The 20206-nt window shown below is 37.0% G+C and overlaps 2 protein-coding genes and 2 long non-coding RNA genes across 15 annotated transcripts in view; 2 read left to right on the top strand and 2 right to left on the bottom strand.

The window, feature by feature from the left end:
- Window positions 1–1558: 1558 nt before the first annotated feature.
- LOC127875089 (uncharacterized) lies at window positions 1559–14365 on the top strand. Of its 12 annotated transcripts, none has more exons than XR_008047265.1 (9): window positions 1566–1681; window positions 2483–2607; window positions 3492–3801; window positions 3920–4098; window positions 4400–4699; window positions 5098–5208; window positions 8758–8910; window positions 10648–10754; window positions 14280–14365. XR_008047265.1 is itself a non-coding variant. In XM_052419908.1 (6 exons), the coding sequence occupies exons 1-4, from the start codon at window positions 1642–1644 to the stop codon at window positions 3964–3966; spliced, it is 543 nt and encodes a 180-aa protein (XP_052275868.1). In that variant the 5' UTR covers window positions 1559–1641; the 3' UTR covers window positions 3967–4098; window positions 4400–4699; window positions 5098–5191. The 12 variants fall into 12 exon arrangements, 1 of the variants encoding a protein (XP_052275868.1); XR_008047262.1 differs by having other exon boundaries at window positions 1677–1695; window positions 2483–2628; XR_008047266.1 differs by having other exon boundaries at window positions 1681–1695.
- Window positions 2875–4539, bottom strand: LOC127875090 (uncharacterized). The gene is made up of 2 exons (XR_008047269.1): window positions 4391–4539; window positions 2875–4092 (listed from the first exon to the last, which is right to left on the bottom strand). It is a non-coding gene; the product is annotated as an uncharacterized LOC127875090 (long non-coding RNA).
- On the bottom strand, window positions 8501–10731 carry LOC127875091 (uncharacterized). The gene is made up of 2 exons (XR_008047270.1): window positions 10607–10731; window positions 8501–8933 (listed from the first exon to the last, which is right to left on the bottom strand). It is a non-coding gene; the product is annotated as an uncharacterized LOC127875091 (long non-coding RNA).
- A 4772-nt stretch (window positions 14366–19137) lies between the features above and the next one.
- The window catches only part of LOC127872378 (uncharacterized), an 8902-nt gene continuing 7833 nt past the window's right edge, over window positions 19138–20206 (top strand). Inside the window, exon 1 of the mRNA XM_052415710.1 lies at window positions 19138–19151. Coding sequence (XP_052271670.1) covers window positions 19138–19151 — 14 coding nt within the window. The remainder of the gene's footprint in view (window positions 19152–20206) is intronic.

Genomic DNA, 20206 nt, shown 5'->3' with positions numbered 1-20206 from the left:
TAAAGTTAAAGACGGAAATGCGTTTAGTACAAAATCGTTATATCGCTGTATTTTTTGTGTTTTTAAACATACGGTTAAGTGTAATACATCAAAATGCGTGGAATTGAATTTCCAACAGAATCATACCAAACTAAAGATGAATGCTCTTAACGCAAAAAAGTTTTCTTGTTAGCGAGTTTTGCAAAGTAGAATATCTGACACAATGTGTCGTGTGAGAACAATATAGGCGAGACAAAAATTGTAGCTATCATAGGATTACATATTATGGTGAAAATTTCATCTAAATATCATGAGACGTTTTCGAAAGATTTGAGTTAAACCGATGCATGTTAAACTCTTTTCCCTCGCTTGTTTACATGCATAGAAATGCAATGACGTTGTAAAAATCTAAAGTTAAAGACAGAAATGCGTTTATGACAAAATCGTTATCGGACTGTTTTATTGTTGTGTTATGATATATAGCTAAGTGTTATACATCAAAATGCGTGGAATTGAATTTCCAACAGAATCATACCAAACTAAAGATGAATGCTCTTAACGCAAAAAAGTTTTCTTTTTAGCGAGTTTTGCAAAGTAGAATATCTGACACAATGTGTCGTGTGAGAACAATATAGGCGAGACAAAAATTGTAGCTATCATAGGATTACATATTATGGTGAAAATTTCATCTAAATATCATGAGACGTTTTCGAAAGATTTGAGTTAAACCGATGCATGTTAAACTCTTTTCCCTCGCTTGTTTACATGCATAGAAATGCAATGACGTTGTAAAAATCTAAAGTTAAAGACAGAAATGCGTTTATGACAAAATCGTTATCGGACTGTTTTATTGTTGTGTTATGATATATAGCTAAGTGTTATACATCAAAATGCGTGGAATTGAATTTCCAACAGAATCATACCAAACTAAAGATGAATGCTCTTAACGCAAAAAAGTTTTCTTGTTAGCGAGTTTTGCAAAGTAGAATATCTGACACAATGAGTCGTGTGAGAACAATATAGGCGAAACAAAAAATGTAGCTATCATAGGATTACATATTATGGTGAAAGTTTCATCTTAATATCATGAGACGTTTTCGAGCAAATTGAGTTAAACCGATGTAACTTAACATCTTGTTTCGTTTGTTTACATGGATAAAAGACGACGTTGTAAAAATCTAAAGTTAAAGACAGAAATGCGTTTAGTACGAAATCGTTATTGCACTGTATTGTTTGTGTGTTTAGACAGACGTTTAAGTGTAATACATCAAAATGCGTGGAATTGAATTTCCTACAAAATCATACCAAAATGAAGATAAATGCTCTTAACACGAAAAAGTTTTCTTGTTATCGAATTTTGCAAAATTGAATATCTGACACAATGAGTCGTGTGAGAACAATATAGGCGAGACAAAAAATGTAGCTATCATGCGATTGAATATTGTTTTGAAATTTTCATCTCGAAATCATGAGGCGTTCTCGAAAGAATTGAGTTAAACCTCTTGGTAAGATATTGCACCCAAGCCAAGGTTGTTTTCGTGGATAGAAATGACGTTCGAGCTACAGTACATGCCATATGCATATGGACGATGGTCCACCGTCGCCCAACTAAAAATAGCATGTAAAACCAAGTATGCGCATGCTCAGTGGCGGGCGCAGTAAATGGTTAAAGTGAAAGTAGATGTCGCCGCCATTTTGAGTGGTTGGTAAACTGTGGTTTGTGTCCAAATAATTAGACGGTATCTTTTGTATATTGACCCCATACTTATGTTGTCATTGCATATATTTTTATTAATGGGTTTCGACCCGTAGCCTTGTGTTCGCACTACATCATGTTCGCCTTGGGTTCTGTTAACCCTTCGATTCAGTGAAAGTAATAAACGGAGAAAAAAAACATTTTTTTAAATTGTATTATTCATAACAGTAACACAATTGTATTGGTTTTGTGTTGTACATATTTGATATCTGATACGCAAACATATTCTTGAAGTGAAATATTTTGCCAACAATAGTTCTTCCCCATAGTAAATACTGGAAACCATACATTATCCTACCGCACCCCAAATTCGACGACACCTAAATTCGACGATGTTCTATTTATATTGATTAAATGGATGATTATTGTCTTTGAATCATTTCAAAGTAATACAGCCGATTTTAAAATTATTATTTTCTGCTATTAAACATTTCATTATTTCTTTCATTATTTGCTAAATATTGCTTCATGTAACCGTTACATCGTCGAATTTCGGTCCATTACATTCGGTTCTTTACACCCTTCGAATCACACTGGGATATTGCATACATGCATCTAGTCCAAATTTTTGACGCTCTTAAATATTAAGCTACTTTTTATATGGGTAAAGTATCTCGCGCGTCTTATAAATAAGACTAACATGCAGAATGCAGAGATCTCCCTCTGGTTTAGTTCAAACCTGTATATTTTAGTTTGATTGCATAGGACTTATTTGAAAAAGCTGTAAATTTTGTTTCCGGTGCCTAGAACCAGTACTTAGTGTCTATAGGGAAGATCTAAAGAACGCTTTCACAGTGGGGATCGAACCCGTGACCTCCTGGTTGCTAGGCGGACACCATATCCTTTACGCCACAGCTACCTCAGGGTTTGGGGTAACGGTACAGTTTGTCAAGGTATTCCGAATCATTAGGCATTCGGAATCCACATTTTCATTTAAAAAGTCTTAACGTTTGGTATGCGATTTGAAAGGTTATTGTTGTTTCTAAAAATTTAATCCCCCAGCCTGTAAAGAATGAAGAATCATTGTTTTTGATGAAAATGTTGATTCAGAATGCCTAATGATACCTGTACCCTGAGGCGGGGGAAATAGGGCATCATTAAAAAAAAAATGTGGACTTTAAACCAAACATGAGAAACAATATAATATGTTTTTTTAATCACCGCCAAATTAAATACATAACAATTCTATTTAGTTTTAAACATTTTAAACTTGACAATTCTGGGTCTAGGGCAATTAATTTGCTTGAGTGTCGGGTGAATTTTTATCTGGGGAAAAATTAATACTTTTTTGTTGAGGGAATGGGGCCTTATTTTGGCCAAGTCTTGAATCGTTATAAGACGGTATATAATATTATATTTACCTGTCAATAATATCTGCAAGGGGGGTTAGACAGTATAGATTGATATATACATGTACATGGTCACTCTTAATGTCACTCAAATAGATAAAGTAATCAGTATTGCTATTTAATGGTATGTTTTTTTCATGAGAATAAACTTAAGGTTAATAGTGATTACTTTGTAAAATAAAACAAAGCATGTGCAAATATTGCAATAAAATATTCATTTTTAACACCATTAAAAAAAAGTTAACAATATCTATACACATTCCTTGGTATTTTACCCTAGCATAACAGCTTCAATCACATAATCATTATTTCAATCAATTAACTGGGTCCGTTATCTCATCATCTCTTAATAAATCATATATATTGATAGCCACCTGCTTCGTACACATTTCAAACTAATATTTCAGACACCAAACGCAAAGCCTATCCCAAGGCAATGCCCCATTTGCGTGGTAAAAGGCAACACGACTGTGTACCTCCGGGTAACAGACCACGTTCGCTGGGTGCAAGCGCTGACGGCAGACCCCATGAAGCCGTTGATGTCAGAGGCACGTGCTAAGACCGGTCGGAAAGTGAAGATGATAAAGCCGAGGAATTACTACTCTTGCTGGCTGTGCGACCGGTCGGTGATTGACCGGCTGCGTCATCTAGAACAGGAGCACAAAATGGAGGCTGGGACATTCAATTTTGTTTACACAAGAGGGCCGTTTCCGGAAAGTAAGTGTTAAATTGTGTTCGTGTGGTTTTTGTATTTAATTTCTCATATTTCTATCAATGTCTAATACAAAACCATACCAAACGATTTGTAACTTTTACATTTAAACGTCATTTACAGGTCGCGAAAACTTCAGGAAAGGTGACCAGCAGACTCGCCACTCATGATGACTCGGCATAGGAGGATGAGAAGGTGGAGGATGAGGAGGAGGAGGAAGAGGACTTTTCATTCCTAATGCCGAAATACTGCCTGAGCCTGGAACCCAATGCAAGGGTGATGCATGGTCGGAGAAGCTGCAAGTAACAATATGGATTGCTTATATAGTGTAAAGTTTTGAGTCCGTTTTCGGGGTAGAACCAGTACTTGGTGCATTAAGCCCTGTTTTCCCAGATTTTTTTTTAATTATATACATTTCAATTGATAGTCATTATTATTGTTACATGTATATATATTAAAAACCGTGAGGAAATATATATAAGTACATTAAAATTTAAGATAAATATTATTTATTTATAATACTTTGGAATTACTGGTTGTTAGTTAAATTATATGCGATTTCACCATCTAGCATAGAATATCATCCAATAATACTTGTTGCAGTTTCAATCGTTGACTCATATGTAGACTACATGTTCCTGCGGAGCAGGCCAGGTGGGTTGGCAAACGAGTCGAAAACACAAGAGGTCAACATGAAGATCAACCGGTTCCTGGCCCTGTCTGGCTACTTGGAAGGAGTGGTGTTGAGTGACATGCTGTTGTGGATGGGCCATATGGAGGTCCACGACAGTTCCTCAACACCACTCACCAGCTGGAGACGGTGCGGAATGCACTAACGGCAATCAAGAACTTCCTGAAGTGGTGCGAGGGAATGGTCTAGCGGACGCCCGCACATTGAACAATGTAAGCGTAAACTTAGGATTTGATTTATGTAAATTATTCATTCTTCTTGGACATCTACTTATTAATGTTTTGGCGTTGGCGTCTTTCTGTCTGTTTTTCCGTCCATCTTTCCGTCCGTCCAGCACTTTTGTGTCGAGAGCCATATCTTGAAAGTGCTTTGGCCGATTTCATTGAAACTTGGTATGAGTATATATATGGATAAGAGGACGATGCACGCCAAATGGCATTGTACACAGTCTGTTAATTACGGGGTTTTGGCCCTTTGTATCTTGAAAAAATGCTTTTTTGAGTGTCAAATATAACACTTTTGTGTCCAGAAGCATATTGGCGGGGGATATCAATTTAACAAATTTGCTTGTTTAGCTTTATTTTTTTTTCGGCCGATCTCCTTCTCACAGGCTTCCTGACCTCAACCTGCCTGGATAAGAGCCGTCGCGAGGTTGTTCGGAGGGTAGAGGAGAGTGCGGCCATCCTGACGGACGCAAACCTGGAGCGCCACTTCACTGAGAGTGAGCATGTAGTGAAAACGATCAAGGTGATCCAGGAGCCCCCAGCTGGCACACCTGAAAGATATTCGGGGAATAATCATTAAACTGATAGCGCTCTATAATGCCTCCTGAACTGGCAAGTATACAAACCTGAGGGTATGTAATATAAATAAGCCTAGTATTGATTCGAAAAGATAACCCTAAATTACTTTTCAGACCAGAGTTGTTTTTCAGTAGCAATTGCATAGAATTGAATGAAACTTGAAGTTAATAGGCATTAAAATTGGGTTTATTTAAGTATACAACAAAGCTGTTCGCCTGTTAATTGACCGACTTGTCTTATGTATAATATTTTTACCAGATTGTTACCTTGAAGACAGATAAACTATAATGCAAAAGTTCATTTTGACATTCCAAATTGGGGAAAGGCCTTGAAGCCATTGTAAAATTAAACTGTTATGGCCCCTTAATTGATTGAAAATGTCAAATTTCTGTCTGCATATGTGTATGAATTTAGTGAAATTCAAATTAGATCAAATTTGTTATCATTTTTCAGTGGTTCTTGCATAAGAGTCATCAGGATGATTTAGTCATTTCAGAGATGTACCCTTTATAGCTCAACTTGAGTTATTGTTGCTGGTCTTTGTCTGTTTTGCGATGTGTGTCTATATGTCAACATTTTTACTTAAACAATATCTCCTACTAAACCTTTGGACAAAGCTTGATGAAACTGGCAGGAATATTTCTGGCATGAAGCTCCTTCAATGTTGCTCCAAGAATTGTTTTCCATGAAATCCTTGTTGCCCTGGCAACCAAAAGGAAAAACTTAAAAAATCTACTCTGAAACTGCAAGGCCTTGGGCTGAGATATTTAGCATGAAACATTGTGTGGTGGACCTTTACCTGTGGGCAAGTCGATTTTTTGTCGAGCCCACTTATGGAGAGCTCGACATATTTGTCACAGTTGGCGGTTTGGTGTATGTGGATCAGTCCGTCAGTATGAAAGTCCGGGTTAGGCTTGTCTGGAGCGTAAGTCTGTTATTGATTGGAGGAATTTCAAATAACTTACAATAAATGTTCACAATCATGACACGGCCGGTCACTGCTCAAGAAAACGTCAATATCTCAAAGGTCAAGGTCACACTTTGAGTTCAAATGTAAAAAATGGCCATAAATGACCTTGTCTGGGCCATTATTATGTCATTCATTGTCAGAATTAAATTCAATTTAAAATCATGTGTCACCATAATTTGACGGTGTTGCATGGGAAGGAATAATGTCGAAATCTCGAAGGTCAAGGTCACACTTTTAGTTCAAAAGTAAAAAATGGCCATAAATGAGCTTGTCCGGGCCATAACTGTGTCATTCATTGTAAGATTTTAAAATCATTAAGCACATTTGTTCACCATCACTCGACGGTGTGTCATAAGAAAGAATTACGTCAAAATCTCCAAACTCAAGATTACACTTAAGAGTTCAAAGGTTAATTGGTGGGACTTGTACCATGATTGTTCAAACTATGTTCCTGGGGTCAAAATTGCCCCACTGGGGAGGGAAATGTAATTTCCTTATTAGTATATTAAAAAACCTCAAAAACAAAAATTTTCTCATAAATCACAAGGCCTAGAGCAAAGATATTTGGCATGAAAGTTCATCTTGTGGACCTTCACCAAGATTGTTCAAGTATCATTGGATCATATTTGCCCCACCCTCGGATCAAATTTGTTTTCCTTCTATAATATATATATAATGAACACTTAAAAATATTCTTCTCAAAAACTGCAGTGCGAACATACATATTTTGCATAAAACATCATCTGGTGAACTTCTATACAGATTTTTAAAATTATCAGCTGGGGGTACCAATGATAAATTCATTGAATTTACCTGCTAAGATTCATTTGCTTTGTGGAAATGCAATAACTTGCAATGTTTTTAAAGTGATTGAATGGTTCAACATTAACTTAAAATTAAAAAGAAAAAAACTATTTCATACATCATATTATACTTATAAAAAGCCATAATTGTAATGCTTTCATGGAAAAAAATGAATGTTTGCTTAATTTTCAAAAATATTAATAAATCTTTAATGTTGAGGATTCTTCATAAAGGTTTTACGTGTGCACAGAATGTTATGGTAATCTCCAAAGCATTCCCATTACAAAATACATCCGATGTCTATGGATAAGTTATTTTTATGCCCCCTTTCGAAGAAAAGGGGGTATATAGTTTTCGCACTGTCTGTCAGTCTGTCACACTTTTCGTGTCCGCTTTCTAATTCAAATAATTTTCATTCGATCTTTACCAAACTTGGTCAGAAGTTGTGTCTAGACAATATCTAGGTCAAGTTCGAATTTGGGTCATGCCGGGTCAAAAACTAGGTCACGGGGTCACTTAGTGCATTTCAAGGATTTAGCATGGTGTCTGCTCTCTAATTGAAGTAGTTTGCATCAACATTCATGCGCCTGTCAAGTATCGGGCATTCAGCGTGAGAGTCGCGCATTTACGCAGCAAAACACCCTCTCACACAGCCAAATCTTATGCTCTCCTTTTTTTATACGCCCGTTTTTAAAAACGGGACGTATTATAGTTTCACCCTTGGCGGACGGCGTCCACAGCAGTGTCCGCTCTCTAATTTAAATAGTTTTTATCCGATCTTCACCAAACTTGGTCAGAAGTTGTGTCTAGACAATATCTATGTCAAGTTAAAATATGGGTCATGCCGGGTCAAAAACTAGGTCACGAGGTCACTTAGTGCATTTCAAGGATTTAGCATGGTGTCTGCTTTCTAATTGAAGTAGATTTCACCCGATTTTCACCAAATTTGGTCAGAAGTTGTGTCTAGATGATATGTAGGTCAAGTTGGAATATGGGTCATGCAGGGTCAAAAACGAGGTCACAAGGTCACATATTGCATTTCAAGTATTTAGCATGGTGTCCGCTCTCTTATTGAAGTAGTTTTCATATGATCTTCACCAAATTTAGTCAGATGTTATACTAAATGATATCTAGGTCAAGTTTAAATATGGGTCATGCCGGGTCAATAACTAGGTCTCGAGGTCACTTAGTGCATTTCAAGCATTGAGCATGGTGTCCAAAACCTTCGAAAGGGCATATCTTGTGACAGTTTGGCACTCTTGTTTAAAACTGACGATGCATGAAACTATTTTCACTCATATTTTGTATGTAATTTAAATGCCAAAATTTAGAAAATGCATATGAATGTGAAACGAAACTGTAAGTAAGTAAATAGTGTTACAGTTACTGTACAAACAACCCATTTTTCAAAAGAAGCATTTTTTTTGTAAACTGTACTGATGGTTTTGCTAGTTATGCCATAGGTTGTTGATAACTCGCGTTTGTTCAGCTAATTTCATTATTTCTTTTATAGCCATTAATGTGTTATCATGGTCATTGACGTGAACAAAAGCAAACTGTTATTTTTACAGCATCCAGTAAAAATACCCATATTGTAAATCACACGGGTACTACTGCTCTAATGTTTGATCAAGAATGCATCTAATGGATAATCAAACTAGTGGTTTCACTCAATTGATTTTTGCATATATAGGTAGGTGTACCTAGAGATTGAGCTGGAGACAGTGAAGGTGCTGACCTCTGTGTGGAACACTTAGAAGCTGGCAAGTTTTCATATTGAAGGGTATGGTTCCCAACCGCCCATCACACACAGAATGAAGCTTGTCGTCTTCCGCAGTAAAAACTGGTTAGTGCTCCACAATGCGATACCTGGTTCATATGTTTGTTGCTTGAGTATTAATTATTATTATCAAGATTATCTTGTTTTATATTTCTTGATTATTTGCTATTATATCCCCAGAAACATAGTATAGTGGGGTATATAGGAGTGACCTTGTCTGTCTGTCGATGGCTCTGTATTAAGTGTCCCCTCTCTAATTCAAGGTGTTTATTGGATCTTCACCAAACTTGGTCATAAGTTGTATGTAGATGATGTCTAGGTCAAGTTTGAATATAGGTCATGCCGGGTCAAAAACTAGGTCACGGGGTCACTTAGTGCGTTTAAAACATTCATCATGCTGTCCGCTCTGTAATTTAAGTAGTTTTCATCCAATCTTCACCAAACTTGGTTAGAATTTTATCTAGATGATCTCTAGGCCAAGTTTTAACATGGGCAATGCCGGGCTAAAAACTAGGTCACAGGGTCACTTTGTGCGTTTTTTAGCATTCAGTATGGTATCTGCTCTCTAATTCAAGTAGTTTTCATCCGATCTTCTCCAAACTTGGTCAGAAGTTTAATCTAGATGATCTCTAGGCCAACTTCAAACGTGGGCCATGCCGGGCCGAAAAATTAGGTCACATTGATTTTGACTTTAGGTCCTATAACACTGGCTTGCGACACCTGTCGACAGGCTTTCAACACAAATTTTTGGAATAAATAGTGACTGAATATCTATCTAAGTTTGGTTGTGAGTTTATCTGGGCCATAACTATGTCATTCATTGTGAGATTAAACAAAAAAAATGCACATTTGTTTACCATCATTGAACGGTGTGTCATGCCAAAGAATTGTCGATATCTCTGAGGTCAAGGTCACAATTGCATAATAACTCTTAAAATCGCCAAACATGTAAATATGTTTTTCTTATCTTGTGAAGACAGCATGCAAAATATTCTGTGTCAATGCGGTATGTGGGGTTATTCCTGGTATATTGGAGTCTGTATGTTGGTTGGTCTGTTGTGGATTTGTCTATCCATTCAAACTTGTAAATATGTGATCAGCATGAAAAGAAGATTTTCAAAACACAATTTTTATTTGCATTGATTTCACATCCAAGAGTAATGGTCTTGATTCCTTGATCCTCGCTCATTAACATTCACAGGGACAGCAGGGGTATTTTATTATTGTTGATGACCAAGTTTGTATTATATTTGTTTTGAAAGTGTGAACTTTTTAATGGATAAATAGATAGATTGAACAAAATTAATTTATTATGCCCTCCTTCGAAGAAGAGGGAGTTAATTGTTTTGCACATGTCGGTCAGACCGTCCATCAAATGGTTTCCGGATGATAACTCAAGAACGCATAGGTACATTAATCATGACTGGCAAATGACCCCTTCAATTATCAGTTCACTAGGTCAAAGGTCAAGGTCACAGTGACTCGAAACGGTAAAATGGTTTGCGGATGATAACTCAAGAAAGTTTAAGCCTAGGATCATGAAACTTCATAGGTACATTGATCATGACTGGTAAAAGACCCCTTTTGATTTCCAGGTCTCTAGGTCAAAGGTCAAGGTCACAGTGACCTGAAGCAGTAAAATGGTTTCCGAATGATATATATATATATATATATAATTAGCTATTGATACTTAAGTGAGAGTGATTACATGAGTATTCACACAATGACTGCCACTACAACTGTACAAAAGAATGACACTCACAGTTCTCACCATAAACCCCAATACTCTTCTCTCCATAACAGGGTGCTGGAAGATGCTTACTGCTATATTGACTGCTTCCGAGCGCTTCCTGGACCTAAAAATTATCTCCCAGCAGCAACCTCCCCAAGGTGTGACGAGAGTCTTCAAGGTAATTGAAAGAGGGTGCAATGTGAAGTATAAATGCATAACGAGCCAAAATGGAAAGCTTAGGTTTGGAATAACTCGTCTCATGGTCAAAGTCACACTTAATACTCAATTTTCACATACCAGTATATATGCAAGAAAGCTCATTCAACAACTCGCTACAATCAGGTTATATGCTGAATTTATACTTTCAGGTCAAAGGTCCTAGGCCACTAAGAAATATTTCTTTTAAATCTCACTCAAATGGTGACCATATTGTTTCAATATGCAGAGTTTGGATTTGGCATCACTCACACTTGAAGATAAATATTCATTTGCCACATTATGATTTTGATTCTTCTTAGTAAATCACATATCCCGTTTCATTGTACCAAGAAACAAAACACCAATGCTCACCACAATTAATTAATGCGATTTGCAAAACCAATCAGGTTCAAACAAGATAAAAGGTTTGAACATTCAGTTCTATCCTTTAAATTTGTATCCGCTCATTATTGTCCCCTACCGGTTTCATCGGAGGGGATTTATGATCACATTTGATTCATACTTTGACAAAACAACACTTACCTGACATACCACAATGGGCTCCACCCAAACCATCCCCCATGCCCCACCCCAGAACTCCCCCCCCCCGCCCCCCTAAAAAAAAAAAAGACAACAATTTTTTTTTTTTTTTTTTTTTTTTAATATCATCTATAAAATGACCACACACCCACATTATACCCCCTCTCCATGATGGCTTACGTTATACTGTCAAGCACTCGAATAGTCGAGCGCGCTGTCCTCTGACAGCTCTTGTTGCCTTAAATTTTCATTGTTCTTTGAAATTAAATTAATAATGGCCAATTTTTTTCACTGCTCTTTGTTATTATTTGTTTTTGGTTTACAACTTTTTCTGCAATCAATTTAAGGGGGCATGTCAATGGTTTTTCTCTATGCAATGGCAAATATTCAACATTCCACATGTCCGATTTTTATGAAAAATAAATGTACATGTATAAGGAACATTGATGAAATCGTTTAAAAAGATTAGTGAAGGGCCAAAAAAATATTATTACATTATGGTCTTAGTGCTTATGGGGATCGAAATCTTGCCCACAACATTCACAATCTTAATGAATATTTTCTACACAAAACTACTGTTCCATTATTCATTATGGTCAGTGAGCATGCCCATAGCTGGATATGTTAATACTACTACGATTTCCTGCGCCCACAAAAAGTTTCGTGGGGATAACTTTTTTTAGCTTGACTATATATATATATATATATATATATATATATATAAAGTGGAGCTATCCTACTCACCCCGGCGTCGGCGTTACCGTGAGCGTTGGAATGTTAAAGTTTGCGTACCACCTCACATATTTCCTATGTCCTTTGACATATTGCTTTTATATTTTGCATACTTCTTTACCAACATGACACCAATCTATAAACAAGAGCAGACAACTGAATCAAGCATTTTTGTAAGAATTATGGCCCTTTTTTCACTTAGAATATGAATATTATTGATAAATCTATGTTAAAAATTGCGTACAACCTCAAATATTTTCTATGTCCTTTGACATATTGCTTTCAAATTTTGCGTACTTCTTTACCAACATGATCCCAATCTATAAACAAGATCAGACAACTGTAATAAGCATTGCGACAGAATTATGGCCCCTTTTTCGGTGGAGCATATAGTTGCCAGTTTGTCTTTCCTTACTTACTTACTTCCTTACTTCTGTCACACTTTTGCTACCGTTTCTCATAGCGCCTTCAATACTTAACCAATCGCTTTCATATTTGGCATGTAGGTACCTTGCATGGACCTCTACCTTTTGATGAGGCTTGAGGTCACTGGGTTCAAGGTCACCGAGGCTAATAATAGACTTCCTTTTGTCACACTTTTGCTACCGTTTCTCATAGCGCCTTCAATACTTTACCGATCTCTTTCATATTTGGCATGTAGGTACCTTGCATGGACCTCTACCTTTTGATGAGGTTTGAGGTCACTGGGTCAAGGTCACCGAGGCTAATAATAGATTTTTTAGGTGTTTATTAACACATACATTGACAAAGCGCATCATCAGGGAGCATCCATCAGTTTCATTGATATTCTTGTTTGTCTTAGTAACTTTGAATATTTGTTAAATTTTGTGTTTAGATCCACTTTACTTCTAAAGTATCAAGGCTATTGCTTTCAAACTTCAAATACTTTCTTACTATCATGATGGTACTGTACCTGGCAAGTTGAATTTGACCTTGACTTTTGAATGACCTTGACTCCCCCCCCCCCTCAAATTTTTCTTTTTTTCTTTTTTTTAAATATCTATTAAATGACCACACACACACACATTATACCCCCTCTCCATGATGGCTTACGTTATACTGTCAAGCACTTGAATAGTCGAGCGCTCTGTCCTCTGACAGCTCTTGTTAATTAGTAATGTACATATTTACAATATATAAAGCAAGGTCTGTGCTTTAAGAAACATATAAATAAGTTCATATTAACGCATACATTTATTTCAGAGAATAAAATTCCGTTTTAGCTGTCAATATGCCCTTTAACAAATCTTATATAATTCAAGAATCAAATTTTTGAAAATCAAAGTGACATTTCATTCTGGTTCTTGCCAAATTCGCCAATATGAATGTATTCAAGAACTATAATAGTATACAATTTGTTCAGAGAGTCATGAAATAAAGTGAAAATGTGTTGGTTCTGGTAGCGATTTTATTTCACTTGTGAGCATAGACAGTATATATTTTCACTCATTTCTTTGATCATTTGTAAATAAAATCACTATGGTAGGTAAGATTTAATTAATAGTTTAGCCATGGCATGCCTTTTTTGTTTGTTAAAAAAATTCCATTTTTGGTAAACCTTTGATTAAAGTCAATTATTAGAAACTGCCTGAGAAGTTTGGTTCAAATTATGTACCAATATATTTTTTATTACCTTAAATATAGCCTTTTTTCAACTTATTACATTCATTTCAGTGATGGATAACCTTTGAAATGTCCCAGGTAGAGTCTGAAAGTGATGACACATGTTGTAGAATGCTTATAATTCTTTCTACATATCGCTAACACTTCCATGGATCTGTAAACACTTTCAACACAAACACACCACATAAAATACTTTTGACCCTGACATTATAATGATTTATACCTTCATAGCTCAAGAGTTATGGCCCCTTATTAGACTGACATTTAAGATTTTTTTTCCATTCGGAGCCGTTTCTCAGTAACTATTGCATGTGAGTTAGCTTAAAATAAATATGATTCATTGTACCAATTTTAACCAAAACAAACCATTGAGATTGAATCATACAATCTTGAATTGATGGTAATATACAGACAATGCACTATTGTTAATGATGTTGGGGGGGGGGGGGGGGGGGGGGGGGTCACCAGCAGGCAACTTATGAATTGCTTGCAGTATAATGTGAGCCTTTTTAATTTATTTTTGTACAAAAAATGCAAATAATTTGTTTTTCACCATAACTTAACAGAGTATACATTGCCTTTTTTTCAGTGTTCCAGACGGCTGGTGATGCATTTTAAGAAAAGCCATCAGAATCTTGCAATGATCTGTATACTTAATAAATGACAAAACAACAACACTGTATTGTTATTATTATTTAATACATAACTTCCATATTTGCCAAAAAAGGTATATGATGGAAGTTCAACGTTGTTATCGATGTGATTTGATTGCCTTGCTTTTATGTCCCCCACTATAGTAGTGGGGGACATATTGTTTTTGCCCTGTCTGTTGGTTGGTCTATTGGTTGGTCTGTTGGTTGGTTGGTTTGCGCCAACTTTAACATTTTGCAATAACTTTTGCTATATTGAATATAGCAACTTGATATTTGGCATGCATGTGTATCTCATGGAGCTGCACATTTTGAGTAGTGAAGGGTCAAGGTCAAACGTCATATAGGGGGACATTGTGTATCACAAAGGCATCTTGTTATTTCTATGTCCCCCTCCACCTCCACTATAGGGGGGAGGACATATTGTTTTTTGCCCTGTTGGTTGGTTGGTTGGTTGGTTTGTTTGCTCCAACTTTAACAATTTGCCATAACTTTTGCAATATTGAGGATAGCAACTTCATATTTGGCATGCATGTGTATCTCATGGAGCTGCATATTTTGAGTGGTGAAAGGTCAAGGTCAAATATATAGCTTCAAAGCGGCACAGAAGGGGACGTACTGATAGTGTTTCTGACAAACAAATATCTTGTTGTTTCATGAATTTCACACTAAAGTGTTAAGAAATACGACGTTTACATCAAAATGACTCTTTATGAATCATCAAAACTATGTATTTTATGAAACAAGAAATTAAACGAATAAGGCTTTTTGTAAATCTGAATGTTGAAGGAAGTACTGGTGTCAACATTGATCCTCATGAACCTAAAATTATTCCAATCAGATAGTTGTCTAAATGAATTTTGCTCTGTGTAAGACTGGGACTTTAGAAAGGCAATGGAAAAGCGTTTGACCTATTAGGTATTCTTATCGTAAAACAATCGCATTCAATATACGGAGAACTAGACAGAGAACACGTCATTATTTGAACATAATTTGATACCTACAGAATTTTTTTTTGCTTGTAAAATATAAGTACGAGTCTATTATTTCAACTTGAAATGTTGGTGAAAATGTGCTCTGGTCTTAGATTACTTCAAATCAGGGATACATAATAAGATTATTTAATTTATAGTACACTATTGTGCGAATATTAAGAAGAGCTGTGGTTTTAAAGTACTCGTACACGCCTGTAGATATAGAGTTTAAGGATGTGTCTGTATGCATACAGTCATTGCTTGGCAGCATGAAGTATCAATGCAAAAATAGCGTCATTAACCGTTTCTGACGAACTTCCTACATACCCAAACGCTTGACACCGTATAGAAAACTAAGTTTTCGTAGCTGATGATACATCCACAAGAAAATTGAAATGCAAATGGTACTACACAGTCAAAAGTATACCAATGGAAAGATCTAGGATCCCAAAAGGTGCCTGGTTGCTGCTAAAGAAGTGAGCAGTGTGGAAATTCGGAACAGACGATGACATTTTCTGATTATGTGTTATATCAAGGGTATTTGTAAGTAAAATGTATTTAATTACAGGTGTAAGCACATGTGCTTCGTGAGTGTTGTTATCGAATACTTGACAAAATTAATTAAAGTTTGGAGGATATTCATCATTTCAATGTTGATGCCTTAAAGGGACAGGAGCGATGAACAAAAAAAAAAAGGAGCTGGGTGAAGCTACCTCCTATTTTGCTCTACGTTTTCCCTAAGTATTCCAAGTTTGTTTGAGCCTATACATTGTGAAATGTGTTTTGTTATTATGAAACCGGTTAACGTCGAATAGACGCGATTTATATGGGTAATGATTTTAGATAGAAACGAATTGAGCAAATTACAAAATTACAAGGCCCGGTCAGACCGACTTACGAATATGCAACGTAGAAAAAACGCACAAAAATGCAGATTTTGATTATCCGGTGATGAAATTACCTGCTTTGTCGCTCAAGATTCTCGCAAACGGTGTGTGAAGCGTAGGAACACACAATTACCGCACAAGTACCGGTGCTATAACGGGAAAAAACGAACGTTTAACGGAAATGTACCTGATAATTAACGGTCGGCTAACGGATATGACTGTGCGAGTAAAGGACTTCTACCGGATAAAACGGCAGTGAAATGCATTAGTACCGGACAAAACGTTCGCCCAACGTGAGAGAAACGGAAAAGTACCGAACACCAACGTACAACGTACAACGATGAAAAAGTAGGGCACATCCTCAGAATCATGTGGCAAAACTTCAGGTTCTGGCAGGTTAAGGTCTCCGTTCTCAGCTGCTGCCTTCAGGTCGGAATCGTTCCACAACTGTGCATCGGATGCAGCAACACGGCCTCCAATGTCAGCCCAGACGAACTTGTACTCAGAATCCTACAGGGCTAGCAGGACAACGGTTAAGTACTTCTTGTAATTAAAATACGTAGACCCGGATCTTGGTGGACATTTGCAAGCAATATGTTCGCCATCAATAGCACCAAGAGTATGGGGGATATTCCAGCTGTCCCTGAAGCCGTCCGCTATTCGCGTGCAATCGGCAGCTGTTGTTGGCAACGACATCACCTCGTCAGCATACTCATCTATGACTGCTCTACAGACCTGACGCGTAAAAGATAACAGTATAATAAGCTCGCGTGGATTACACATGTAGTAGATAATCCATGACTTTTAGCGAATGGATGATAAAGTAAAAATATACTACTTCATAAAATGTTCTTATAACTGTGTGCATTTCAAGATATGCGCACAAGACAGTACTAATTACAATATACAATTTAGAAGGTTAGTGTTGTAATGCGCGCACTCATCTATTTGCCTTTTATCCTATACCAATAACTTAACACAATGCAATTCATATAAACTGATGCTAGACGTAGACATTAAAATATATAAAAATATTAAAATGACTAACAGAAGCCTTTTTTAAATTTATTTTAACACTATAGTAAATTAAGCGGTACTTATTTTTAGCACGAGAAGAGAAATAGTGTTGTGGGGTACCCTCCAGCCGAATCGCATATCACGGTACTTTGAACCAGACACAAGATGCCGCAGCTCAATTGATAGCTTCATCCCTGGTTCAATTGGACGTCTGTAGTCGTTGCGCTGTTTCGTTATCCTTTGGCTCACTCGTGCGAGAATCTCATCAAACATCTCGGTTGGCACTCTCATGAAGTTGACAGATGCGAAATGGATCTCTTGAACAATGCTATACAAACTACCGGTACATGTACCGCTTGTAATTGGTATATCACGTGTGTTATGTATCTTGAACACGGGTATACAAACTACTGGTGCACGTGGCGCTTGTCATTAATATCACGCAGGCGACATGGATCTCTTGAGCATGCGTATGTCAACTTACGGTACACGTGACGCTTGCCATTAATATCACGCAGGCGACATGGATCTCTTGAGCATTCGTGTGTCAACTAACGGTACACGTGACGCTTGCCATAAACATCACTCAGGCGACATGGATCTCTTGATAATGCGTATGTCAACTACCCCTACACATGAAGATTGCCATTAATATCACGCAGGCGACATCGATCTCATTAACATGCGTATGTCAACTAACGGTACACGTGACGCTTTATATTAATATCACGTATGTGACATGGATGTCTTGAACAAGGGTACGCCAACTAAAGATATACGTGACGCTTGATATTACTATCACACAGGCGACATGGATCTCTTGAACAAGGTAACACCAACTACCGGTACACCGTGACGCTTGATATATCGCGTATGTGATATGGATTTCTTGAACAAAGGTACGCCAACTAAAGGTACACGTGGCGCTTGACATTTCTATCACACAGGCGACACCGATCTCTTGAACAAGGCTATATATGTACCGCTTGTAATTGATATAACACGTGTGTTATGTATCTTGAACACGGGTATACAAACTACTGGTACACGTGGCGCTTGTCATTAATATCACGCAGGCGACATGGATTTCTTGGCATGCGTATGTCAACTAACGGTACACGTGACGCTTGCCATTAATATCACGCATGCGACATGGATCTCTTGAGCATGCGTATGTCAACTAACGGTACACGTGACGCTTGCCATGAACATCACGCAGGCGACATGGATCTCTTGTGCAATGCGTATGTCAACTATCGGTACACTTGACGCTTGTCATGAACATCACGCAGGCGACATGGATCTCTTGAGCATGCGTATGTCAACTAACGGTACACGTGACGCTTGCCATGAACATCACTCAGGCGACATGGATCTCTTGGGCATGCGTATGTCAACCGCCGTTACAAGTGACGCTCGTCATTTATATCAAAGTACTAGTACATGTACCGCTTGTAATTGATATCACACGTGCGTTATGTATCTTGAACATGGGTATACAAACTACTGGTACACGTGGCGCTTGTTATGTCACGCATGCGACATGGATCTCTTGAATATGCGTATATAAACCCACCGATACACGTGACGCTTGAATGATATCACGCATGCGACATTGTTCACTTGAACATGACTATGCCAACTAAGGTACAATTGTCTCTTGTAATAGATATTACTTGAACATGGGTATGCGAACTATCGATGTACGTGCCGCTTGTACTTGATATGGCACATGAATTTATGTAACATTTGTATGAAACTACCGGTAAATGTACCGCTTGTAATCGTGTCACCAGTTATAACAATGTTTAAAACCGTATAGTAAATCTCATTGTCATTTTTAAAACCTAGATATGCCCGATACACCAGTCACTCGTGTCAACCTGTTCACTTGAAGGAAAGTTGTAATTTGTATTGATATGGCTCCTTTGAGGTAAGAATAATAACACATTGTATGCATAATAGTTATATTGATCAAAAAGTGAAACAACATGATACCACCATACATCACATTACAAAAACTGTATACAAATACGAATATTATTTGCAGTCAGGCCACAGGGCCATAATACATAGTTTAATTTCATAATTATATAAATAACCTGAATAGTTAAAGAAACAAAGTCATATGATGCAACACGCATGCACTTTCGTAGAACAAATGCTGCTATACATTATAATACCACAAACAAGGATTACTTTATAATTAACTACCTATAACATGTAAGCATGCAAAATAGTACATACTTATAAAGTAACCTAAGAATCAGTATTTTTTATCAGATATAAATACACAATGCAATACAAGCATGCAGAATTAAAATGACAGCTAATTTGCATGATAATTACGTAGTTGTTATATATTAGCATGCACATACACACATTTTGCAATCAAAAATATGTGCTTGTCATTTTCATCGGCCATTAACATATTGAACAAAACCAAAGTTTCCATTTCATTCAAACACAGGCAGCGAATAAACAAATCATATCTGTGTTATATAATGGGCACTGCATAAACACAGGGTACTCATCTTCTACATTATAAACATGTCGCATAAGACAAAATTTACAGTATCTATGATCACGTATATAACATACAACAAGAATATCAGTGAAACTGATGGATGCTCCCCGATGATGCGCTATGTCAATCTATGTGTTAATAACCACCTTAAAAATTCTATTATTATCCTCGGTGACATTGACCCCAGTGACCTCAAACCTCATCAAAAGGAAGAGGTCATGCAAGTTACCTACGTGCCAAATATGAAAGAGATCGTTAAAGTATTGAATGTGCTATGAGAAACTGTGACAAAAGTGTGACGGAAAAATCTATTATTAGCCTTGGTGACCTTGACCCCCGTGACCTCATCAAAGGTTAAGTCCATGCAAGGTACCACATATGCCTAATATGAAAGAGATCGGTAAAGAATTGAAGGTGCTATGGAAACTAGTGAGGAAGGACAAACTGGAAACTATATGCCC

Source organism: Dreissena polymorpha, chromosome 3, assembly GCF_020536995.1.
Source record: "Dreissena polymorpha isolate Duluth1 chromosome 3, UMN_Dpol_1.0, whole genome shotgun sequence".
In the NCBI taxonomy this organism is placed as follows: Eukaryota; Metazoa; Mollusca; class Bivalvia; order Myida; family Dreissenidae; genus Dreissena; species Dreissena polymorpha.
This window is presented reverse-complemented; position numbering and strand designations above follow the sequence as displayed.

Bases quoted from the DNA above. Each gene is read 5' to 3' on its own strand.
- LOC127875089 (XM_052419908.1), top strand. From the start codon at position 1,642: ATGGTTAAAGTGAAAGTAGATGTCGCCGCCATTTTGAGTG. The intron at 1,682-2,482 runs GTTGGTAAACTG...TCCGGTGCCTAG, and splicing joins TGTCGCCGCCATTTTGAGTG to AACCAGTACTTAGTGTCTAT. The intron at 2,629-3,491 runs GTATTCCGAATC...CTAATATTTCAG, and splicing joins TAACGGTACAGTTTGTCAAG to ACACCAAACGCAAAGCCTAT.